The following is a 25,213-nucleotide window of genomic DNA, read 5'->3' as shown; positions in this document are numbered from 1 at the left end:
TCTTATAATATGGATGACATTGGAAATTATTTGTATTTACAACTTCTGTGCACAAGTTGTTTTTATTATAGACTTCAAAGAGATTCGAAGGCTAATCTAGCAATTTAAATAGCTCCTGGGAAAGTTCCCACTTACTAGAGCTCAGCTGTCCATTTAAACCAAAAAATTAGATACTGTCCCAAAAGTCTTAATTGCTAACGCTTCAAAGATTTCATTATAGAGTACTGTAATATTTTATTAAGGTCTTATTATGGTTTGTAAACTTAAATGATTTAATACAGCATTTGAGCATACAGCATCCTTCAGGTTTTTTTTTATTTTGCTTACATACTGCCTAGCAAAAATCTCTAATTTATTACATAAATCAGTAATTGGTAGAAATTAGTAGAGTCAACTTCATACTGAAAGTATTCTTCTAAGAATGAAACAAGAAAAATAATTAACAAAAAAAATTTTTTTGAAGAAAGTTACATGAATAAAAATATATAATTTTTTTGTTGTTGCAGAAAGATTTTGATATCTTTCTTTCAGTCGAAGAATTTAGGAACCCTACACTGATGTCTAGGCTTCTTGAGAATCACATAAAAGCTTATGAAACTGTCAGATCTCTGTCAAAGTCTAGAAAAGTGCAAACAACTAACTGTAATTCAGAGGATGGCAAAACCAAGAAGTGTTCTACTGAATCAAGGTTGTATAGACTGGCTTCACTCCTGCAAAGCTCAGAGCAAATACTGGGAGAAAAACTGGTCTTGAGAGCTCTAGATGCTGGAAGAGTTGAAGACGCTGTGAAAATATGCAGGTAAAGCCACAGAAGATTATAACTCTAAGATTAGAACTCTTACTGGGCTTTTCTGGACTATTTCTGATACTTTGTAGAAGTAAGTAGATGTAGAGCAAAGGAAAGAGGTTATTTCTTAATTATTTTCTTTTCTAAAAGTGAGTATATAATTTATATTGCTTGTATACACTATTGACTGTAGAGTTAAGTTGTAGTTGCTGAAAATTGCCATTGTTTTTTGCCATAGCATGATTACTAAGTAAAAATATTCCCTGCAGTTTTATAGTGAGAGATACAGAAGGCACAATATTAAGTAACAATGATGAGAGTTTCTTGGCTTACACAGAAGAAAACCATTGTACATTGACTGTATATACCATGTCATAGTTTCTAGCTGGTCTCTGCCTCATGCTCAGGTGTCAGATAATTTAAACTTACTACCACCTCCCCCCAAAAGAGAGGAGATGAAAATGTTAAATATATTTAAATATATTTCTTATTATTAACATGTTCTATGTGCTTCAGTATATATCTCTAAGGTAAGTTCCTTTTTTTTTTTTTTCACTTCAGTGACAGAAATTTTAGTTGCAATAAGTGATATAGGTGAAATAAGTAAAAGAGAATTAAATAATTAGAACAGAATATGGCCTTAAGTAAAAGCCCTAAAGACTTTTTTTTTTTAATTTTTATTTTTAACATCCATGTTTTTTTAATAGGGAGTTCTATGAAAATCACTGTAATGAAGAAACAGGGAAGCTGCTGTTTTCAGCATGTCAAAGGCTTTGTCATATGTTGGGAGCTGATGTTCCAATGATCACTCCTAATGATATGAATCTTCCAGCAGTGATCTATGAAATGGCTTGCCAAGCAGCTACAATCTGTAGTCCGGGTAATTACTATTACCATTTATTTGTGTTCATGTTGGGAATCCTACTTTCCAAACAATATAGAATAAACATGAAAACAAAGTGGATTTCTATATATGCCTCTGTAAAAACAAGTGCTGCAAAAATACTGTTTCCTTTTAATAGAACATATGAGCCTTCCATTCATCGTATGTTAATGATCTTAATATTTTTACAGATTTGCTATTAGATTCTCTGGAACTATGTAAATATACTTTGTCTGCCAAGGAAATTTACAGTCAGTGCCAAATAGAAAACTATGGATTTACAGCAAAGGTATTTTCTGCTAACTTATTTTTTTAATATATGTAATGTCTTGATTGAATGGTGTTCACTGTACATACTTTTTTCCTCCCATTTCTCTAGCAGTATTTAATCAGTTTGTTTAAAAAGCAACCACCAATAAAACCTCACACAGCTCTACAAATAAAAATTTCCCTTAATGTGTGTGTACTTCAGCACAAAGGGTAAACTTATTTGAGTACTAAAAGCAGTGCAGCTACAGCACAAGCATGTATTATGTGAAGGCATTCCCAACAATTTTGTAAAACTAAGATGGATCAAGTTCTCAAATAGCATCTTTGTTTTTTGTTCAGGTCAAGCAGTGCTTTAGGGTACTTGAAATGAATGGGCTTTTACAGTCTGAGTGGAATAGATCTAAGTGGCTAGGCAAGCATATTTATGCACTGAATGTTATTTTTCTAAAAAATTATCCATTTCAAAAACGTTTGCTTATAATATCTGGACCAAGAATGTTTATGAAAGCTTCCACTAAATTAATTAAGAGTGCATTTTGTGTGTACTACTAAATAATTGCAACTTTAAAGAGAAATATGGCCACTAAGTAGTAAATGTGTTTAACACTCCTGGCCATTTAACAAAAAGTAATAAAGTAGAATAGAATCCATTTTCAAATAGCAGATTGTGTTCTATTCCTGTATTCTAAAACTGGAATCTCTTGCAACACTTAGTTTGTTATTAACTGTTTTTTTTATCATGTGTCCTTTTGACAATGTTCTTATTTAGACACCTTTTGGGGGAGATAAAGATCCTTATGAAGAGTGGACTTATGATGACTTCTTTAATGAAGATGGGATAGTTCTTGATCCACAAATAGCTCTTCCAGTTGCATATGAAACTATTTCTTCTCTTCTGCCTATTTGTGGTAAACTTGCTTTCCTGAACATTGAGTCAATATAAAAATCTGTATTTCATATTGATTTTTTTTGTCTAGGAATATGAATAATTCATCAGGGTTATGGAAATTATCACCTCAGGAATCTCAAGTAGACAAACTCATGGAAGAAGTATCCATTGAGGGGGTATAGAATGTAGAGATGATACTGGTCTTTGTTCTGGTTTGGGAAGAATCTGAATACCAAATAACTGAAGACATGGAGAATGCTCTCGAGAAGTGTTACTATAAACTTGCCATGTTCTTATGATCTTCTCTAGACATCTGATAGCCACTAATGGAGACAGGATTTTATCAAGATGAATTTCAGCTTATTCTGAATTGATCGTCATTGTATTACTGAAAGTTTCAAGTACTATAAACAGAACTCTGTAACATTGTAGATGCTGAAAAAGGACACTCAGTTCTCCAAAAGAAGCTCTGAATATTTTAGAATTATTTATTTTTAATACTTCTTTATGTAAATACTTTCCTAATGTGTCATTGGTGTATTAAAAGTCATTCAATGGCAAATACTGTTGCACAGTGATAAATCTACCCATAAAAGATATGCTTATTTGATCGATTTGAAAAGATTTATTAGGCAAATAGATGAAGTGTTAATGTTGACTGCCTCATCAAGACAAAGGGATTTACACACAAAGTAGTTACTGGAAACTGTTGGTTTGTATTCCTTTGTGCATTTGAAAAGATACTCCCTCATATAAAATAACTTCTGATTAGGCACATTAAAAACCAGCAGTGCTGGCTCTTAGGGTTCATGTGTCTTTATTTTATGTACTGTAAAAATACTAAATATATAGTATTTTTAAGGTACTTCCAGGCTTCATAGTGTTTCTGAGATCTTGGCACACTGCTGTCGTGTATTTGTCTGTCTTTCAGAGAACAAGCTGTATCCTTTGGACTCTACAAGCCTGGCAAACTGTGCATTTATTAAAGGTATGATGGCAGATTCACCACATTAAAATTATAAGCTGGAAAATGACTAGAAAAAGAGAGGTTTAAATTAAACCTATACAAGCATGACTAACTCAGTTTTTCAAAGAGTTGTTCCACTTAAAGCCATGTTCTAGGAGGATAGCTTGGTTCAGCACAGAAGACACCAGTTTAGATGGTAATTGCTGCTATTCAGCCATGTGATTTGGGGGATATTGTCAAAGCCTGTACTTCAGTACAGAAGTTCTACCATTATGAGCTAGAATCCATTAAAGCCTTTCCAAGAAGATGACCAACTTCTGGTTTTTGAACTAAAATGGGAGTCTGTGTTTAAATAAAAAGCCCTGAAAATTTAAGGTTTCAAAGACAGCTAAGGCTGATCTTGTGTCATAAATTTACTGAAGAAAAAGAGAAACTGCTTTGATATTTTGATATTAATTCCAAGAACAATATGCTTAATATAAATATACTAATTATTTTCTGGTGTTGCTTGTTTTCAAAATACATCACAGGACAGAACCTTCTGCTGCCAGCTAGAACCCCCATCTGTGCAGTGCTGCAGAACCTCATGGAGTGCAGTCAGTGCGAGTTGGCTTTGAGGGTAATAGTCTGTTCATTTGGATCCTGTCTTCAGCACGGCATATCAAATAACATGGATTTGTCCCTGAGTGAAAAGGTATGGCAAGGACAATGCTGAATTTTGTTGAGAGTAAATCTTAGAAGTATACCAGCTATTAACAAGTTTAGAGTAGTTATATAAGAATTTTAGAAGTATGGGAGAGGCTATCGCCATGACCTTTCAAAAACTGCTACCACTTCATCAGATGTTGAGTCATTTTGTGAAAGGAGCTGGTAGTTTCTTCCCTATTTTTCATGATCCTCTGTTTGTCTTTGCAAAGTATGTTCAGAACTAAACTGGTCTCTGCAGGGAGGCCAGGAATAAAATGAATTTTAATAATGGTTTATTATGTTCTTTCACGTGTTTTATCATTGGTTAGTATGGGAAAAATTACAAGTAGAATATTCAAGAAACACTCCTCAGTTCAAAAGCATTGAGAAATGGAAATCCTTTGTCTATCTAGAAGAGATCTTCATAAGACCTTAATTAAATCTGAAAATACAATTGCTATACTACCTCCCATTAGGCTACAAACTACAAGAGAAGTTGAAGACTTAGATTATTTTTAACCATGTGCTGACCGTCTTTTTTTTTTAAAAATAGCTACATGATGTCAACATACTAGCTGAAACCAAAAGCTTTCTCATTGCTATGAAACAGAAGTGTACTTCAGTAATTATGACCACTATCCTGACCTTACTACACAAGGTAAGAATGCTCTGAAAATTGCAAATAAACTCCTAAATTATAATAATAGACTTTATGATCTATAGTCATTCTCTATCTCATTTTCAGTCCTGGTTTCATTTTAGATTTGTAGATTACTTCTACTAGAGGGGAATTTTTTAAGAAAAAGCTATCTGCAAAACCTGCAACATACCATATTCTAAGGCAGTTTAGACTAAGGGAAGTTATTTTTAGACTGTCTTCAGTATATTTAGATTTTAAGTTCTTATATTTAGATTCTAGGTTTATTCCTTCCCTGCCAACTAAAAGGCCCAATACACCTTTAAATTACAGAGTACTTTTTATGCGTTAGACTTTATACAAAGAGACTATTAAAATAAATAAATTCCTAAATTTTGGGTTGGTTTTTTTTTTCTCCTCTCTCCTAAAACACAGGTGTTCAACTGTCGTCTCATAGATCAGAACCTGGCATTGGGATATTGCACAATTTTGCCCAAGGAAGACATGTTCAATAAGCTGTGGGATGTCATAAACAATACATGGCAAAATTACAGAAAAGTTTTGGTAAATTCACAAGGCAATTTATTTCTTCAGCAAACAGAGAATGTTAAAGGGTTTCTTTGAAACTAAAGATATCAGTTTGCCATTATTAAGTGTATAGCTGTTTGAATAAGGTCCTCATTTAGGACACCACTGAGAGAGAAGCTACCTCTCTTTACCACAGTGTAAGACTGTGCACAGGCAATTGCTGTGAATAGTTCAAGCATTAGGTTACCTCATCATGACTTATTCCAAAGCTTGAAATTATTTATTTCAAGTCCCATCATAATTTATACCTATATTATATTTTGGAGAAATTGTTCTGACAGCAGTTGTCAAGAATGGAATGAGTGAATAAATAAATATGTCTATTAAATTATAAAGGAAGATGGGAAGTAAAGCTTAACATAGAAATGGGGAGGGAGAGTGACATAAATTTGGAGAAAATATGTCTAATAAATACCTTTTGTATTAGTTTCACTAGTACAACCCTTAACAAAATATTTTTGAGAGAGAAACTCAGTTTTGAAGTAGCTTTGAACTGCCACCTCAGGTGCTGATACTACCTTCTGTGAGGTTTGTTTTCATTTTACACAGATGTGTGATCATCTAAGAATTGTTTTAAGTTCCTCTGAGGATTTAGACCTTAGGATTCACAATTTTCTGATTATTTATTATACTTTTATTCACTTCCCTTCTCACTCCTTATAGGCAGTAGCTCTGGTTGGAACACAGCTTGCTACCCAATGTGACGAAGCAGAGGAAAAAAGGAAATTTCAAGAACTGGTTATTGATGCAGAATGGGGTATTCAACTTGGTAAATTTGGTGTAAGTTTCATTTTTTTAATTCATTTTAGGGTTTTATTAACTGATTAAATGTCAGAATATTCTAAGATCTATTGTTATTTTTAGATATTTCCCATTCAAGTGTAAGGAAAGTTGGAGTTTTGTTTTGTTATTAATTTTTCATTCTGCTTGTCTGCTTAAATAAACCTCAGAAGCTGAGAAATGCAATAATTGAGGGTGCCATCAAAATTTTAAGTGCTTAAGTATTATTTGGCACAGGGCATAGTCAGCAAATGCACTGCTGTTTCCTGCTCTAAAAGTGTCTGGATTAAAACTAAAGAAAATGTAAAAGGTTAACTGTGTAAGGAATTAGTCTTGATATTGTCTAAAAGACTAATTTGGGAAGAAGATAAAATATTTATTTCTTTATCTGTAGATTTCTTTTGAGACTGTGTTTAGACAACCACCAATAAGGAAGAAGGAACTCATACGAACGCTCGTACAAAATCCAAAAGTAGACACAGATCTCATATTGAATTACTGCAGGTAATAATTGAAGCTCATAAATTAACTTTAATTGTTGCTGTAATAATAACCACACCTACCGAAATCTATTTGATTTTAAATAGATCCTAATTAATGTCATATGCAAGTTGTTCTTTTTAAAAAAAAAAATATATATATATAAAAAAATTACAGAATCCATACTGATCTCTGGTGAATTTCATAAGGAAATAAACACCCTGATGGTACCAAAGGTCACAGAGAAAATTCTTCTGTCCTCTTCTAGTACTTTCATGTTGGACAGCGATGCCGCACTGCAGCTTTGCATTGAAACACTTCTTCTCCAGAATGCTAATACAAATCACATTGAAGATGACTCTGCAGAATACACTGAGAAGCAACCTCATTCCACATTGCTAGCTAAAGCGCTAGAAATAATTCCTCTACTGAAAAGCACGAAAGAGCTGGTCACTAGCCTCAGTGGAATATTGTACAAGGTAAAAAATAATTATTTAAAAAACAACAAAAAAAGACAAACCCAACACAACAAACAAGCAAAAAGAATCCCTGAAGTACACATCTAGTCTCAAATGCCACTTGAATGACAGATTAATAATTCCACAGAAATTTGAAAAGATTATGCTTTTTAAATTTTGCTAAAGAATGTAAATGTAAAGCTTCAGTTTTTCTACTTTCTAGGAAAAAAAAAACAAACCAGAACAACAGATCTAATTTTCTTTAAAGACAGGTAGAGTCTTTCTTCCCAACTTCCCTTAAAAAACAACCAGAAAAATAATCACAGTCACTTCTAAAAATCATAGCGCACTGGAAATATTTCAAAGTGCTACATTAAAAATAGATAGGGGCAAAAAAATTTCTAGATTGGGGTTTTTTTGTTTGGTTGGGGTTTTGTTTTGGGAAGGTGGGTTAGGGGATGGTGGTTTGGTTGGGGTTTTTTATTGTTTGGTTGGTTTTGTTTTTCTTTTCATCACTTCGTGTTTGGTCTTTCTGCAATATCCTGACAATTGTTCTTTAGAATTTATGATTATGAAATGGAAGTCTTTTGTTTTAGGGACGTCTGTCATGATGCTTATTGTTTATAAACTTACTGTTTATTCAGTGTTATGTGAATATAGTTGGTGTTAAAATTGGAAAAAGTTAACTCTGGTATTTTTTTGTAAGACAAATTATATAAAATCTTATAAAATAGATCATTATTTTGAACAGCTTGACCCTTATGACTATGAAACTATTGAAACTGTCCTGAAAGTGATACAAAGTGCTGATGAAAAGAACACCAGTATCCAGCTGAGTCAGGTATGTCCAAATGTGTTGCCACTACCTTGCTAATGACATCTGTATTCCGTTTTGTCTATTTATTAGCGTAGTTATGGACAAGTCTGTTGAAATTAGCTGAATTATTCTATCTACACAGCTCTCATTCAGAACATAGCATTCAAAAAATAGTGATCTCTAACTGTTTCTCAGCAATGGCTCATAACAGGGATAAAAACTCTACAGATGTGTACCAACTCTGCCAAAAAAACATATGGGTCCAAGACTTTGGCACGTTTACTGGTGGGGTGAGGAGAAATACAGGAGTCTTATGGCTTTTTCTTCTTTTTCCCTGCCTTTTTTCTTTTATTTCATTCTAGGCTTTGAGCCTCCTCAAACATCTGGAATCTTACAAAAGAATTTCTCCACCTGTGGACCTAGAACACCAATATGTTTTGGAGCATGTGATTCCCTTATCTCCAGCTGCTCAAACCAGATTGCCCTTTCATCTGATATTCTTTAGAACTGCACAATGTTTCTGGAACATTATATGTACGTACAATATTTTTTTATGGCTAGTTATAGGCATGATTCTCTTTCTCTACTATCTGTGAACTTTAAAGTTTTACAGTATATATTTTACATTAATTGTATTTCTTTATTAATGCAATTTTCATCCCAAATACTCAGGAAAACACTTGTGCTCCCAAATTGCTACTGATGAGGTAACTGGCTTTCAGCAGAGCTAAGATGATATATACCATGCAGAATTCTGTCCTCAGATTCTTTTCTTAGGACCTCTCAAAGACCAAAGTAATCCATGTATCCCACTTCCCAGGCCAGTGTGGAGAATTAAGATTATATTCTTTGTCTCCCAGTGGAGGTCCACATCTAACAATAAACTGAAAGTGCTTAATTTCATAGAGAAAGCTGCAAGTGGACTGTGACACTATCATAGACAGCTGTCTTTTTCCTTTCAGCTGCAGAGCTCAGTGAGGAATCCTTCCCAACACTTCTGTTGATTTCCAAACTGATGAAGGTAAATTAGCATCTCAAAAGGATTTATTTCAAAATTATTCTTTTCCTCCCACCCAAAATAAAAAGCTTTTGTCTTTCTTTTGCATGATTTTGGCCTCGCTATCGAACTTCTGACAACACTTAATCTACTTTAATGTTTTTCTAGGTTTCACTGGATACCTTACACATGTCTGCAGCTCGACATGTCTTTGAAAAAAAATTGAAACCAAAAATATTTGAAATGAGAAACAGTGGATACACGTCAGTTGTTAACAAGGAAACAACTAAAACCGTGCAGACGATTCAGTCATATCTGCTGTCTATAATTAATCCAGAGTGGGCTGTAGCTATTGCTCACAAGATTGCACAAGAATTTCCAACAGGTAAGATGCATATGTGATAACTTAGGGGGTGGAATAATGGGAGGAAGAGAACAGGTTTGATAAAAGAAAAGCTAGCCTGTAACCAAACATTTGTTCAGTATTCTTAGATAAAAGCCAGGGAAGTTTGAGAGTAAAAATGCATTTTTCTCCTAGACACAATTTTGAACAGTAGGCTAGAACAGCAGCCCTTTTGTAACACGGCATCACTATTACATCCTTTTTTCTCTCTTTTTAAGCCATGTTGTCTTGCTTAACATTTCTGTCTTACCATCTTCAGACAAGTTGTTTTGGCGAAAGCAAATATTTCGGCCAAATTTAAGCTAGCTTCTCTATGAATCCAAATAGATAATATTTTTTTGCTCTTTAGGCACAAAAGGTTCCCCAATACTTTAAATAGCTTCTATTTTTTAATTCTTTGAAATAAAATGGATATTCTGTATAGAGTAGAAAGGATTAATGAAAATTTACATTATTTACTTCCTTACCCCCTTCCCTTTTTTGTTTTTTTTTCTTTAAAAAAGGTCCTGACCAGATTCAGGCACTGAAATTCTGTCTCTATCTAGCTGAGAAATGGCTAAAGAACACTACAGCCAAGGTAATGGTAAACTGCTTGCAAAACTGTTGTTGTACAGTCAGGTACTTATGTTAGTGTTCTGGGTAGTGGTGTGTAAATTGTACCTTAACCAACCCTGATATGGGAAGTGCTGTTTTTGGGGGAAGTGACTGTGTAAGTGACCCCACAGAAAAACCCTCTCTGTCCAGTAATAGTCTCCTGTTCACAACCTAACAAAAACTAGGCTCCCAGTTCTTGGAGGGTGGGCAAAAAATATACAGGTTTTAAGAAGAATAATTTGTTCTTTCTCCTCTTATGTGCATTTTTCTTGCTGCAGGAGAATCGAGTTGAAATCTGTTCCAGCTGTTAGATAATAGCATTACTAACTTTTGCTTTGAGTTCCAAGACTCTTGAGTTCTTTATAGTAATATATATAAAGAAAGTCTGCTTTGACTTGATTCTCAGGCTCATTTTTACATGATTGGTAGGGAAAGGTGAGTAAGAATCTCACCTTTGCTTGTAAATATCTCACTTACTATGGCGTTGTTGAGGCACAATGAACACTAAATAGTCCTCTGATACTTAGTCACATCTTTGAATAGAATTATGACAAATTTAAACTGTAATTCAAGGTTTAATATTAAATCTTTTTTCTTCTCCATTTTACCTCAAAATGTCTTAATTTTACCTACTGGTGCATATTTTAATTGGCTTTTTCACAACATACCTTTGTTTACAGTTTTTTTCAAAATCCATTTGCTTGCTTAGGGCAGCCTGGTTAATACAGTCTGTTTACAGAAAAAATACCTGTAGATCATAGAATCATAGAATGTTTTGGGTTGGAAGGGACCTTAAAGCTCATCCAGTCCCAACCCCCCTGCCATCAGCAGGGACACCTTCCACTAGACCAGGTTGCTCAAAGCCTCATCCAACCTGGCCTTAAACACTTCCAGGGAGGGGACATCCACAACTTCCTTGGGCAACCTGTTCCAGTGTTCCAGATACAGGTATGGGGACACATCTGATCAGATCTTGCTACCCAGTGCAGTGTTTTAAATTATAAAAAGCTAAAATGATTTTTCTAGTGCTTTTCAGTAAAAGGACGTTGTTTTACATAAAACTGTGGTGTTTTGCTAAAGGATGATTCACATGAAAAAGCTGAAGTCCTACAGAAGAAATTATATATGCAGTATAAGCGGTCAGCAACAGAAAATGTTCTAATAACACATAACTTGAACACTGGAGAGCATTTAAAATCTATTGGGAAACCAGCAAATCTTATCATTTTACTATATGAACACCACAGTATAGACCAAAGAATCCAAAATCCAACTGGCAGAGATTATCCAGGTGAGTATCCATAATCTAGTTTCAAAGGAGCAAAAGGAGTTCTTTAAAAAATACTTAGCAAGTTAATACTAGTTTGTAAATATATTGTCTCTACCTCTTTCTATAGATATCCATATGGCAGCTAAGGAAATAGCCGAAATTAACAATTTGGATATGAACAAAATTTGGGATAAACTGCTGGATAAATGGCTATGTCCAAGTATACTGCCCTCAGAAGTAAGTCATCACTGGAGATTTGGTTTTGGAGAAAAATAGCCTATTACATAAAATATGTATTAAAAAACTAAGCTTATTTTGCACAATTTGCCTTTAATACTCATGAATCTATTTAAAATGCATCTGAATTCAGGCGATGAACAATTTCAATACCTTTCTAATATTTCTGCACACCACTGTCTCTAGTGAGAATTACCTGAAATGCTTTCCCTTCTCTCTGTATACAGATTAAAATCTTATCTTTGGTGCTACAGTAAGGTTGTGTAGCCAGCCTAAAGGAGTTGTAAATATATTAACCTCATCAAACAGTGATTCTAGAATCAGTAAGAGAAGGAATTCTCTCCTGTTGCAACTTAGCTAACAGAGAGTTAATTGCTGTCTGCAGCTTAGAGCTCAGTGAGAAAGGGCAGGGAGCAGACATTGCCTCTGCTTCAAAATACCAGTTAGCAGCCTGAGGAATGGTACTGACTGCCAAGCACACAGTTAAATAAAGGACTGATAGAATCAGAATTCCTTTCCTTGGCTGCATTAGCAGGGGTGCTCAGCTTTTAAGACAGGGTTTAAGCAGAAATATGACCCAGCTGTTTATCCAAGCAATTTAGAAAACTCTCACAACTAGATTTTAATGTCTTTTTAAAGAAAACTCAAGAAATCTTTGGAGATGTACAGGAAGATGAAGAACTCCGAAGGTATGTGTGTTGTCTTACATATAATACAGCAAATTATTGTTGACTTGCAAGTTTAACTCTATCTGGTTTTTTCAAGAAACCAAACAGTCTGTGTGATTCAGAACTCACTGTTGTGTTCTTATTTTTCCTTTCTGGTGACATCAGTTTTGAATCATCAAACACTTCTTTATGCAATGAAATGCCATTTGCAGTTAACTTCCAGATGTTAAGTGTTAAAAGTAGCTGTTAAGTGTTAAGCGTGCTTAAGAGTAGCTATTTGGAGATTTTCTCCTTATTTTCTTTATCCTTGGAATCTCTTATCCTTAATCTCTTTTTGACAGTGAAATATAGTGACATCTGAATGAATATTCATACATTGTATTTCAGTATCTATGCTGTACTTGTATTAAAAACAAATGTATTTTTGCAGAGTTATCTATCTACTTCAGTCACGCCCAATGGATTATAGTTCAAGGATGCTTTTTGCAATTACAACATCTGCCACATCTGTAAGTTTCTAAATTCTTATTTTAGCTTGCTACTTATGAAGCTTTTACCTCTTATTAAAATCAAGTGTTGTCTGCTTTAACTGTGTAAGTTTCAACCTAAGGCCTTTGTATCTGTGTTAGTCAGTTTATATCTGTATGAGCTCTGTTTCTCCCCCCCACACCTTTGGGGTAAAACTGTGGTGTTCACTGAATTTTGCTATTAACTGTCAAGAACAGCCCTTCAGCTCTGGGTTTTCTAAATTTATTGTTGATATTATCTGAAAATAACTTAATTAAACATTTTCTAGAGTGTGCTTTAGGCTGGTGTAATAAATTGGCTCACTTTGGGCGCAATTAAAGCCAAGTGGTGAAATTATTTTAGCAGAACCTTAACCTTCAGTCTTTCACGCTTAGTAAATGTATATGTGATACTGTATATGATAAATGTTTTTCTTCCCTGCATTAGCAGTATTAAATCTAGAAAACCACCTGCCTTAGCAGTGTTCTTATAAGTTGACAAATATTTCAGCAGGTTAGTATAAAAGTTGAATGTGAACCAGTCTGTTACTTAGCATATATTTCCACTAAATGAATCAAAAGAATCTTAGAAAGGATCATATTAGACAAATATAACCCACTTTCTAGTTGTTCTGCCAATTGTTGTGACTTTTCACTGTGTTTTTTTTCCCCCTCCTCTCTCAGCCAATTGGTGTTACTCAGTTGACATTTGCTCACAGGAGCAGAGCACTTAAGTGTCTCCTCTACTTGGCAGATACCAACACTGTGGAATCACTCTTCAAGAAACCCATTGAGAAAGTAAAGTAAGATGAATTTTCCTTCAGGTGTTCCTTAATAATGATGTTTTGTTGGTCCTTAACAGCCAGTGGGAAAAAAAAAATTATATTTGGAGAATTGTTTTTTACTAATCTGTTTTTTGAGCTTTAAAAAAAACTATTTCTGAAGAGCATAAGTACATCTTTTAATTTCACTCCAATGCAGTTCAGTATATCACAATCCTAATTTGTAAACCTGAAAGTAATACAAGGTTACATGGAAAATGTTTTGTTGCATTTTGCATAGATTGCAGTTACTTTCCCAGAAAGTTTTTTTACTTCATTAAGAACTCCTTTATAAGTACAAATACAATCTAAATTATTTTTTCTTTTTTTCTTTTTTTTTTTTTTTTTTTTTTTTTTAATTTAAGCAACAGAAAAATACTTTTTCAATATTACCCTGACCTTGATTATGTGAGTTATAAGAGAATAATCACTGTAAATATTATTAACTCCTGTTTTGGGGGGGGAAATTTTTTTTTACAGGTATTTTCTAAAATGCTGCATTTATCTGGCAGAGTTTGAAATCTTGAATATTCCATATACTTACGAATCATTTCATAAGAGTCCCAAGGAAGGAATGATTAAGGGGCTATGGAAGAATCACAGCCATGAACCCACGGTATGATTTTTAAATCCTTTGTGATTTTTTGTCTGTTTGTTACACATTGTGTGAAATGGACATAGCACATGCATTTCTAACAGGTCTTGCTCCAATTTGCTCTTCTATTCATACAGTACTCATATTTAAAAATACCAGTGAATATGCAGTTACCCCAAAGATTCCTCTTTCAGGGCGACCAAAAAAACCCAGCCTGTCAATGTACTGACTACTGTCCATCACATAATTATCCCCTAGTACTTGCCCATCTTTGTGTACCCATACCTTGTCTGGGAAGCAAGATCTTTGGTGTAGAAGCCTTTTTTAAATATTTTTTAAATTATTATTTTATTTTTAAGCTGTTTGGACTCATAGCTCATACTTTAATATGAATTAAATATTAACAGGTATACACCTTTAGAATAGCTGTTAGTTACTTATCTAATATGCCAGGGATAGGTTTTAAGTTATGCTCTGCTTAGAAATTTGACTTGGACAGTTACTTTGTGATATCAACTATGTTTTGTAAACAGTTAACACTGAGGACAAGGGCAGGGAAATGATATTTCCAGGTTGACAAAAGTATATGAAAAAAACCTACTGTTCTATTAAAGCTCCAACAGTAATTCTCTGATTTATAGCCATATAAGTGAAGTGATCTGTTCTTTAGTTGAAATATATACAAGGAAGTCTAAAACTTGAAAATGACAGATTAAAAAAAGCTTTATCCTTCCTACAATTGGAAAATAAATTGATATCACATATAGGTGAGGTTTTTGGTTTTGTTTTAATTCTCCTCATATGTGTAAAATAATTTTGAAAGTGGCTTGGTTATGGCCTTTGAGGAGTTAAAGGTCCCAGTAATCCTGTAAAAATCTAAAATTACACTGGCAGGCAGTAGAGGTTTGAAGATCATGAATGTATATTTAAATACAGCGTGTCCTTGCTCTCCTTTAGGCTGTTAGACTGGTGACAGAACTTAGCCTAGAATACAAAGTGTATGATTCCCAGCTGTGGAATGGCCTGCTACAGAAACTCCTTGGTTTCAATATGGTAAGGAATTTTTAAGCATGAAGTTCTGCAGTGAGGTGAGAAAAAGCATGTTTTTAATCCACTGATTCCTAAAGACTGTGATAGATAAAGAAACTATAAACTTATTGTGAACAATTATTGATAGTTTACATGGTTACTGTGGGCTCTTAGATACTGAGCTAATGAAGCTTTAAGGAATTGAGAATTTGATCTTAAATTGTTCTAGTTTTGTTTTTTTTAAGGGACAAAGCCTTTCAGATGGCAAGAGTAAATCCTATGATAATAAATTGAAAAATTTCTTATATTATTATAACTTTACAACATAATATGTATCTTTTTATATAATAATCTAATGAGATTTAGGTACTAAAAGCAAAGCAGGTGGGATCATAAACTTTTCAGCACGAGTTGTACTAAGACTACCAGAAGTGTTGGGTATTTACTGACACAACATATGCTGCTACCACTTGTGATAATTTAATTTACTAAACTATAGATTATACTTCTGTATGAATCAGTTACTCCTCCGAAAGGAACAGAAGTACCTTGAGGAACTGTAAGTTTGCATGCTACAGACAAAACAAGTGTAATGCAGTTCTGTAGATTATCACAAATCTCTAAAAACACTGTAGCTTTTTTTTTAATTTATTTTTATTTTTCAGATTCAGTATCTAAGAAGAGTTTTGATAGCAATTACTGGGATTCATTCCTTATGGGAGGTAAGCAAATACTCTGTGACTCCTAATCTTTTTCTTCTCTTAAAACAGTTTAGCATCTTATTTGTGTGTGTGTGTGTGTGGATGGATGGCAGCTGTTTATGCCAGGAAGTGTTGTGCATGAAAAGATTCTTTTTAAATGATTTTTTTTTTGACAATGCAACATGCAGATGAGTATCATTATTAATCACTAAAATAGTATACATTGCATTTGTAGTTCCTTCAGTAAACACTTACTTGGAGGCTTTTGTAAAGTTGGACAGAATAATTTTGCCATCAAAATATGGCTAAATCTTAGACTATGAGATGAGGAAAGCAACGTTAGGGAATAATTAATCCAGGCCAAAAGGAAAAGAAAATTGACAGGCTTCTTCCACTTAGTGGGTCAGGATGTCTGTTTCCACGTACACTTAGTTACAGCTGTGTTTGGCTCTTACTTTAAAACTTTGCTGTCAACAGATTCCCAACTTCAGTCGAGCTTGGCGGAGTGTAGTTCTGTCACCATTTCTCACAGGTAAGGTTGTTATTAGCTATTATGTTGGTATAGCAACTTGGTTATATATTTACATTATCATGTTTTCTTTTCTTCTTAGCTTCATGTCCACCAAGCCCTAAACAGTTAGGGGAATGTTGTGAGTGTTTTGTGATTCTACTCAAGTAAGTAGCTAGTACACCCCACATTGGTATTAGTTTCAGTAGGAATGCCTGTTTGTAATTTCTCATCCAACAACCCAATATTGTTCTATCTGGCTTAAAAATCTCAGTACCATTTTGTTGACAGTACTAAAACATCCAGTTATACATATCATAGTTGAGAACTTCACTCCTAATCTTCTTCTGAAGGTGTCCTGTTCTGGCTGACTTGGATGTCATTGGAATAGCTAAACAGTATGCACAGTTGGACCTTCCAGCTTTTGCTTTGGGGTGCCTGTTGCTGACTCCTCAGGCTGAGAAGCGAGAGCAGCAAATTCAGGTAAATAATTTGCGTGTTCTATCTGTGCAAGGGAAATGTCTTTAAGTATGTTATATTCACTAGAAACTGTGAAAGATGGTAACTTATAATTCCAACTTTTAAAAATATGACACTGCTGACAGCTGCTTGGCATTTCCCACCCAAAAAGGCTAAGGCTTTGAATTTGTCCTTCTGAAAGGGATCATGTGAACACTTCCTCTTTTTTTAAAAAAAAAAAAGAAAAAAAAAGGCAAAACCAGCTAGCTTCAAGTCATCCTCAGCAGCTTTGTCATATGACTTTGCCTTTTGTGGATTTGAGGATATTTTATGGGATCCCACCCATAAAACCTACAAAAAACCCCCCTACAAAATCTAAACTATAGGCATATTCCTGCCATAGCAGCATGAAGTTGGTAACAGATACAATTGCTGACGAGCTACCAGTAGGCCAGTTTCACAGCAGACTGTAAGAAAACTACCGAATCCTACTTAGGAAAAATGTTGGGTGAAAGCTCCTGACTTCTTAGAAAGATTCTTGATAGGCATTACAAGTTCTGATGTAAACCTTTTGCCTTAAAGCCAGATCCTCACTATCTGTGTATCGTGACAGTTTCCTCTCTCTTCTAATTTATTGCCATTAATTTATGCTTTCCATCGTTCTCCCATATGAAGCACTATAGGCTGTTCCCACATTTATCATGACCAAGCTGGCAGTAATAAAGACAACTGAAATTCTTAGACTTCCAGTTCTTAAAGATAAGCTCAGAAAGATTATCCCAAAATACAGCATTAGTGTAACACATTTAGTCTGCTGGTAATGAGTCAAAAAATCCTGTCACAGCTACAGCAAAATGCCCTTTGAGAGTTAAAAGCAACGAGCATTATTTCAGTCAAACTGCACAGGTCCTGGTTTGATAATTTCATGTTTGTTCCTAGAATTTCAAAAATATTTATTGTTCCCAAATACATCAAGTACTTGCTCTGAAAGAAGAATTTCTACTCGAGTAATTAACAGAATATTAATGTTTTGTAACTTATTTTTGCAAGGGTTTCTTATCAACGTGTAACACAGAAACAGTGCTGCAACAAATAGATGAACACATGAACACTGGAGAAGTAGTGGCATTTGCTTCACAGGTAAATAAATAAAATTTACTCACCTGGCTTTGACTTTGAGGCTTTTCTGATAGATAAGCATACACAGAATTTTTAATGTTTAAAATATTAATACTTTTCCATGACTAAACCTTAAATCTACAGATTAGATCTTTGGTTTTGGACAGTATCATAAATGAAAAGCTGTATGAAAAATTCCTGAAAACAAAGTATTTTCCACTATTGAAGCAACAACTGATGAATACCCACCGAATGAAAGAGCTGGTGGATTATTTTGCCAAAAAGAACTGGTAAGTTAATAAGACAGGTGATGCATGACTGATAGCAACTACAGAAATTGAGTATCTCCTTTATTTTATTTGCATTTCTTTGAAGTCATCAAGATTTTCTAGTAGTCTCAAAAATTTTTTAAAGTATTCCCAAGTTAAATAAAGAAATAAAATAAAAATCTCACCTCACTACTTTGCATGGTTAGGATAGAGTTTTACAGTCATTCAAGCCAAAGCAACAGCTTATTAAACTCAGACTGGCAAACAGATCAAATGCAGTTAAAACAGCAGAAGTAACCTGACTGAAAAAGCAAACACTTTTGTTTTTAATCACTTTGCCTTACCTTCAGATGAGTTCAGCTTAGTGGCATCACGGAGTCACAGCTCCAGCAGTAAGAACACTCTGAAAAAATAAATGAACTGCCTGTACTCACAACAGGAATCAGTAGGGTTACTGCTCAGTTTTTCAAGAGTTAGAAATACCTCTTGTGTTCCACTTAAATAACACAAAGGGTGTTGCCACTGAAGCTGCTGCAGGGCAGTTCTCCATCAGCAATCAGTGACTCACAGCACATGGGCTCATTGTCCACAGCTGCAAACTTTCATTTCAAACCCCAAACACTCCAGTATTCCCAGTCACTTTGCGACCAGTTATCCTACAGTCAAAATGGGACAGGAACCAGTAATAACTATTTAAATTCTAGTACATATTTGGTTTATTATCAGCCATGGATTAAATACTAGGCTTACCATGGCTTGCTTTCCTCTCCTGGGAAATGATGGGACCTATCCAGCTTCAAAAATGTGGGGTCATACCTTATTTTTATACTTCAGTGAATATAATCTAAATTTCTGGCTTTTTAGAGAACTTGTTGACAGAGTTGATAAACTTGCCTCCTACAGCATTGACGATGCAGCTGCCTTAATTCAAGAATATCAAGAGAAATGTGGAAATCCTACTCTGGTAGACCTACCATCAGCTGATCTTCTGAAGGTAAAACAAACCAGCTTTGTACCTCATATAGTATTTCCTGTTTTTTTCTAAACCTAAGGCTTTCACTCAACTTTTAGCAAAATACTTGCTAGCCAAGTATTTTATATTTATATTATTGTATATAATTTTGATTAATTCAAATAATTCATTTTACTTGAACAGAATCTGTGCCATGCTAATCCTTATGCTTTCAAGTACTTTCACAGGTCTTAAATTATATCCTGTTTTCCTAATTAATATTCTGTAACCTTATAGATGTATCTGAAGGTACCAGAGGAGCCTGTGGACAAGAACTGTCATCGATAAGATCTTGATTTACCCTTTTCTTTTCTCCCTCTGCTGGCAAGATGAGGGCCATGCACTGAGAAGGCTCATACTGGTCAGGTGAACATTTAACTGAAACCTCAATGCTCTTTTACCAAAAGCTTCCCCAAGTTTTCCACATTTTTTTAACTGTTCTAGGCTGTTTCTTTTCCATACTCTATCCCCATTGAAACAGTTTAGATTTACAGCAGAATTTCCAACTTCTATGCAACAATAATGTTTATATTCAGCACTTTTGATTTTTAGGAAGGATTCAAGTTTATTTCCTTCTATATTCTTTCTCCACGTTTAAGTCTGCTGAGAATCACTCTAAGATTTCATTCACACAAACATAACTTTGCATAAACTGCTTTTTAAATGTAAGTAAAAGTGGTGTACTTCATGTAAAATATACTTTGTAGACAAATTGTAATTTTAACTACAGTGAGCACAAATAAACAGACTTACGTATCCATTTTGGCCCTTCAGTATTCTATAAACCTTTTTTAATTATGAAGTTGTCAGTAAATTGATGTTCTACTCAGTCACTGACCTTCCTTGAATAATGCATGCCAAGGTTTTCTTTTCAACTGTTCTTTTGTTACAGCTGCAGCAGGATAAAGCAATAGGCACGTGTTTAACTGCATGAAATGGCAGTTTGCCAAAGGTTCCTGAGATACCAGGCTGAAATGCTTGGTCTTTTTTCTAAGGTAAAGCAGGTTTATTTTGAGTAGAAATAAGTAATTTAGTCAGCTTATGACAGAGAAGTAAAGGTTCTAGCTGCTGGAAAACAGTTTAACTCAAACCTTCATGACAAATACTGCACAGCTACTGCACTGGAAAAAGTCGTAATGCAAAGGCCAACATCTGCAAAGGAAACAGGCCACCATGCTCAGTGTTCTTCTGCAGAAGACAAGAGATAAAACTCAGTGTTTATTGGAAAGTTAGCAGTCATGAGAAATGGGAGCTGGTAAAATACATTCAGTTCCCTGCAGGCATAAGAACAGGAGAGCCCAAAGGTCCAGTCTTCTTGAACAACCCATGGTTTTAGTTTTCAGTAGTACAAGTGCCATGTGGAATTGCAGTATTTAAAACCTCTGCACGTGGAGCAAAGTGCATATACACATAGGGTCAGGTATGAGCCAGAAATAAAGAAAAACCTCTCTTTGCTGCTCATAGTTTAATGAGACCATCATTCATTAAAGCAGTGTGGTATTTGAAACTGCTTTGATTATAGACAGACTAAAGTTAAACTTTCGACAGTGAAATTACCACTGTAAATTATGAGTTGATTGCAACATTTTCAGAATCTATCAATCAATTTTATTCTTTTAACTGAACTGGAAATGTTAAATTGAGAAAATTAAATATCAACTGGATTCTGAAGCAAACATACCATGGCCCCAAAGCCATTAATCTTTTGTTTGAGCCTTTTACAAGTATCCTTTAGACATAAGTCACCAAACCAGAGCATCAGGCATTTTAAAAAGCAACTTCAACTGTTACATTTTTCCCCAACAACAGTTCATAAAGCTTAGTTTTTCTATGAAGTGGAGTTTTATTACAACATTAAGGAACAGTATTTAAACAGTTATATTAATGGAATATTTTACAAATCAATTCATACAGAGAAAAGCAAACACAATGTTGTTTTAAAGTTATTACCAATAAGCTACATTGTTAAGCTGTTAGCGAGTAAGTGTAGTACTGTAAACTAGCAATCAAGTATTGTAGTAACTTGCAGTTCAGAATGAGATGGTAAAAATACCAGACAAGCAAAGAAAGACATTTTTAAGATTTTTTGTACTCGATTCTTTCTACTTTCACATCATCTCCAATTAGTTGATAGACATATGTAACTACTGTAGAAGCCTGGATATCCATCAGCACAAAGGAAGGAATGATGTTGCTGGCAAGAGAGAAAAAAATTCATATTAATTTTGTGTATATAATTGCCTTAGAAGTGTTTCACCACTACTCAGCAGAAATAACTCTTAAGGAAAATGGATATGAATTTTATAAACACAGCACATCACATCTGAAGCTTTAAGTATTTCACTCTCATCTGATTCAGTCAAGGGGATTGAGCAAGTACCATCAATCCTTCCTCTCCCTGACATTTAGAATGTAAGTGTTAACCTTCAGACTGAATTTTGTTGTTCAGTTTTGTTATTAAATAGAAACCACCCCCCCTAGATATTTCCAATACTTCACTTACTTCTCTAAGGCATGATACGCTCCTGTAGCTGATCCTGGATTGATATAGAATTTATTTTCATGTTCAAATGCCTCAAATTTGTGTGTATGTCCTGAAATTAGGATGTCCACATCAAATTGCCTCTGTAGCAGCGCCAGGCTGGCCATATCACCCCAAGGAATAACCTGATGGCCATGAATCAGCCCAATTTTGAACTGTCCAACAGTTACAACTTTCTGTTCAGGATAATTCAGGTTCTAAAAAAATAAATAAAAAAACACCACCACCAAAACACAGATTAGATATACAGATTTAAATTTAAAAAAAATCTCTATGTAACACCAAGAAGAGGTGAGGAGGAGCTTATGGAAATAATAAATGTAACTGGCCCTACTGCTACAAAATGAGAGCTACAAAGCTGCTTTTATGAGCACTGTGGAGAAAGTGGTAGGATGCAAGGAACTCCAAAGATCTGACAACAGCAGGTCCTGTTTGCTGGAGTCCTAGACATAGGCAAGTACACAAATTACTTTTATCCAGACTGATGACAGATGAAAACTGACTGTGCAATTCACATAATCGACCGTAACCCCAACTCTTTTGCTTAGTTTGCTTTTCAAGTGCTCTTTGCAAGCTCAATTTACCCACTTTTACTTGAATTACAAAGAACCTAAATGTTGCCTTTATGTAAAAGATGCACAAAACCCATCATTATCCAGAGAGGACACTACCTCATCAAAGTCTCCTCTGACAACGTGAACATCCCCAGCCAGAGTCTTGAGGTAGTCGTACGTGTCCTTGGTGCAGAGGTTTCCTGTGCAGAGGATGTGTTGGATTTTTCCTGGAACCAGCAGTTTTTTGAATTTGGCTGGGAGGCTGTTGCATCGATGTGGAATGTGAAGATCTCCCAACACTAACACCAACTTAGCAGGTGTCATGGCAGGGAAGAAAGATTGTTACAGATACTTATTAAGACAAGAATCATTAGGAAAGGGAAAGCATTGCAGTGTTTTTCTTCAGTTTCATAACTTTGCATTTTGATATAAAAGCTACTAAAATAAGAATGAAATGGTGATGAAATATTGCTGTTTTGAAGGAAAACAAGGGCCCTTACTAACACAGAACATTACCAAGAGGGCAGCCTTACAAACACAACAGTCTACAGATTTTATTTTTCATTTTGTTGCCAAAAGCCATTGCAAGCTACAACAAAAGAAATGTGTTACTACTTGATGTATTTTACACAAATTTGAGAACTCACATAAACTACTCTCTTTTCTTTTTTCTCCTTAAACATCCCCCCCAAAAAATATACAGGAAATTTATAGTATATGTTCTCAAGCACAGACCTGAACTGTGGCCACTTCCCTTTAAAACTCTTCATGCAAGTTTTTTTTCTACTTTAATTAAACTTTTGTTTTCTTCCTTATCAAAAGAAAAAAAAAAAGGCAGCAAATTTGCAACATGTGTTAATAGCTGACCAGAATAAGAAGCTTGTTCAGTATTGTAGGAACCACTGAACAACAGAATAAGACTAACAGCTGAAAAAAAAAGAACAAACAAAAAACCAGGGCACTGCAGAGAAAATAAGCCAGACTATTGCACACCATCCTTCTATTACCAGTTCTAAATATTCATAGTTTCAGTATAAAATAGATGCAAGGAGAATACAAATTTAATGAGGGCTTCAAAATTAAGGATTCAGATGAAGTAAGACCATAGTTTAATATCACAGGCTTTAAATCTGCGAATAAAGAAATAATGCCAGCAATACAGCAATAAATTAATTATGCAAAAAAAAAGCATGAAAAGCTACTTAAAACCTGGGGTGTTTGGGGTGTTCTGCCACTACACTGTAAAAACACAGGATCTAGAGACAGCCATCCCTGTTAACTTGATAAACAGCTCCATATTAAAGAGACAATTTATCTTCCAACCCTAAAGCTTTGTTAGTAAGACAATTCCTGAAGTGACAGTTATCAAATGTGTTTGTAAAAGACACAGCCCAGATAAATATATATAAAAGCAGCAGTAACTATGCTAAGAAATTACCTTTTTTTTTTAATATTTGCTTTTTTAAATGTTTAGGCCATGCAGCTATCTTCATGCCAACAGTCACCAAAAAAGGCAGAGGGAACTTGGGTGGGTTTTTGGCTTTGTGGGGGGGTTTTTTGGCTTGGTGGTTTTTTTTTTTTAGATTAAGAATGTCAGTGCCATCATCAAAGCCATGCATCTTTGGAGAACTCATGGCTGAAAGTATCAGTAAAGCAATACAAGAGGTTTTTAATCAATGAGCTGGCAGTTTAAAATTAACTCATGAGAGGAAAAAAGACACATTTTTAATGGTCTTTTTAAAAGAGTTCCCAGTGAAAAATACCCTTACTAGCACCAGTCTAGAGATGATATGCTTGAAGGCAAGTAAAAAATGGGTAACAAGTTATTTTGATTATGAAAGTTAATTATTAAAGTGGCAATATATAGATTATTTTACTGACACTCAAGGGACTTAGATATACAATACCAGTTAAGTATTTTATGTTTAATAAAATTATACTGCCACTTAGAACACATAACCCCACAGGAGTCAGCAGAGTGTTTGCATTCAACAAAGATCATCTCCTTTGCCCCATATTTTCCCCCAGATCACATCTGAGCTCTCATTAATTAAAGAAAAGCTTGGCAAGCTACGATAACAAAAGCATTGAGGTGTGTTTAATAATCACAGGTTTGTGCAACATAAAACAGTGGCAAAGAATGTTACAAAATCTGGGTTTTACTGGGATTTCAGGTGCGATCTTGAGCGTGGTTTGAACAGCAGCCCCTATAATTCATAGGTACCACCTGATATTCATATGATGGAGTAACATTAACAAGCCCTTACCACCGGTGTTAGCAACAGCCAAGAGGAGGAAACTTACTCTGTGCCCAGCCTGATTGGAATGAAGGAGTTGATTGCAGACAGGGGGGGGGAATGAAAAACAGGGTGAAACATGATCAATGTTAAACAAAAAGAAAGCAACAGAAAAGAAAATATAGCCACATGAAGAGGCAAATAATAATTAATGACTTGTTGATGTTATGAAAGAAGCGTTAAAATAATAAAAATAATTAAAATTAAAAATGGGCTCGAGCGCGCAGCCCCCGCAGTTGACGGCCCCTCAGCTCGGCCTGCTCAGGCTTCGCCCCCTCTCAGCGCTCCCCTCCCTCCTCCATCCGCCTCAGCTCGGCACCAGACGGGTTTCTAAGCGGCGACTGACAGAAAAGGTCCCCTCAGCGCACGGTCACCGCCGGGGCCCGCTC

General features: G+C 34.9%; 2 protein-coding genes across 2 annotated transcripts in view; one reads left to right on the top strand and one right to left on the bottom strand.

Annotated features, from left to right (window-relative positions):
* The window catches only part of KNTC1 (kinetochore associated 1), a 35,955-nt gene extending 16,236 nt beyond the window's left edge, over positions 1-19,719 (top strand). The window contains exons 33-63 of the mRNA XM_010177254.1: positions 507-799; positions 1,495-1,667; positions 1,862-1,959; positions 2,710-2,848; positions 3,761-3,817; positions 4,327-4,490; positions 5,037-5,141; positions 5,556-5,684; positions 6,372-6,488; positions 6,883-6,992; positions 7,237-7,447; positions 8,178-8,267; positions 8,606-8,777; positions 9,206-9,264; positions 9,409-9,625; positions 10,147-10,220; positions 11,318-11,528; positions 11,635-11,744; positions 12,384-12,433; positions 12,843-12,921; positions 13,603-13,721; positions 14,220-14,355; positions 15,292-15,387; positions 16,029-16,085; positions 16,542-16,596; positions 16,676-16,739; positions 16,926-17,055; positions 18,082-18,171; positions 18,295-18,440; positions 19,323-19,413; positions 19,669-19,719. Of these exons, the coding sequence (XP_010175556.1) occupies positions 507-799; positions 1,495-1,667; positions 1,862-1,959; positions 2,710-2,848; positions 3,761-3,817; positions 4,327-4,490; positions 5,037-5,141; positions 5,556-5,684; positions 6,372-6,488; positions 6,883-6,992; positions 7,237-7,447; positions 8,178-8,267; positions 8,606-8,777; positions 9,206-9,264; positions 9,409-9,625; positions 10,147-10,220; positions 11,318-11,528; positions 11,635-11,744; positions 12,384-12,433; positions 12,843-12,921; positions 13,603-13,721; positions 14,220-14,355; positions 15,292-15,387; positions 16,029-16,085; positions 16,542-16,596; positions 16,676-16,739; positions 16,926-17,055; positions 18,082-18,171; positions 18,295-18,440; positions 19,323-19,413; positions 19,669-19,719 (3,693 nt within the window). The remainder of the gene's footprint in view (positions 1-506; positions 800-1,494; positions 1,668-1,861; positions 1,960-2,709; positions 2,849-3,760; positions 3,818-4,326; positions 4,491-5,036; positions 5,142-5,555; positions 5,685-6,371; positions 6,489-6,882; positions 6,993-7,236; positions 7,448-8,177; positions 8,268-8,605; positions 8,778-9,205; positions 9,265-9,408; positions 9,626-10,146; positions 10,221-11,317; positions 11,529-11,634; positions 11,745-12,383; positions 12,434-12,842; positions 12,922-13,602; positions 13,722-14,219; positions 14,356-15,291; positions 15,388-16,028; positions 16,086-16,541; positions 16,597-16,675; positions 16,740-16,925; positions 17,056-18,081; positions 18,172-18,294; positions 18,441-19,322; positions 19,414-19,668) is intronic.
* Positions 19,720-21,254: 1,535 nt separating this feature from the next.
* On the bottom strand, positions 21,255-23,115 carry LOC104520063 (vacuolar protein sorting-associated protein 29). The gene is made up of 3 exons (XM_010177253.1): positions 22,645-23,115; positions 21,935-22,170; positions 21,255-21,625 (listed from the first exon to the last, which is right to left on the bottom strand). Exons 1-3 carry the CDS (start codon positions 22,849-22,851, stop codon positions 21,508-21,510), a joined length of 561 nt encoding a protein of 186 aa, XP_010175555.1. The 5' UTR covers positions 22,852-23,115; the 3' UTR covers positions 21,255-21,507.
* Positions 23,116-25,213: the final 2,098 nt, after the last annotated feature.

This window comes from Antrostomus carolinensis, unplaced genomic scaffold (assembly GCF_000700745.2).
Source record: "Antrostomus carolinensis isolate BGI_N321 unplaced genomic scaffold, ASM70074v2 scaffold7201, whole genome shotgun sequence".
Taxonomy (NCBI): Eukaryota; Metazoa; Chordata; class Aves; order Caprimulgiformes; family Caprimulgidae; genus Antrostomus; species Antrostomus carolinensis.
The sequence above is the reverse complement of the archived record's forward strand: the minus strand, read 5'-3'. Positions and strand labels throughout refer to the sequence as shown.

Bases quoted from the DNA above. Each gene is read 5' to 3' on its own strand.
- LOC104520063 (XM_010177253.1), bottom strand. From the start codon at position 22,851: ATGACACCTGCTAAGTTGGTGTTAGTGTTGGGAGATCTTCACATTCCA. The intron at 22,171-22,644 runs GTAGTGTCCTCT...TTATTTTTTTAG, and splicing joins TCAGAGGAGACTTTGATGAG to AACCTGAATTATCCTGAACA. The intron at 21,626-21,934 runs GTAAGTGAAGTA...CTCTCTTGCCAG, and splicing joins GCGTATCATGCCTTAGAGAA to CAACATCATTCCTTCCTTTG.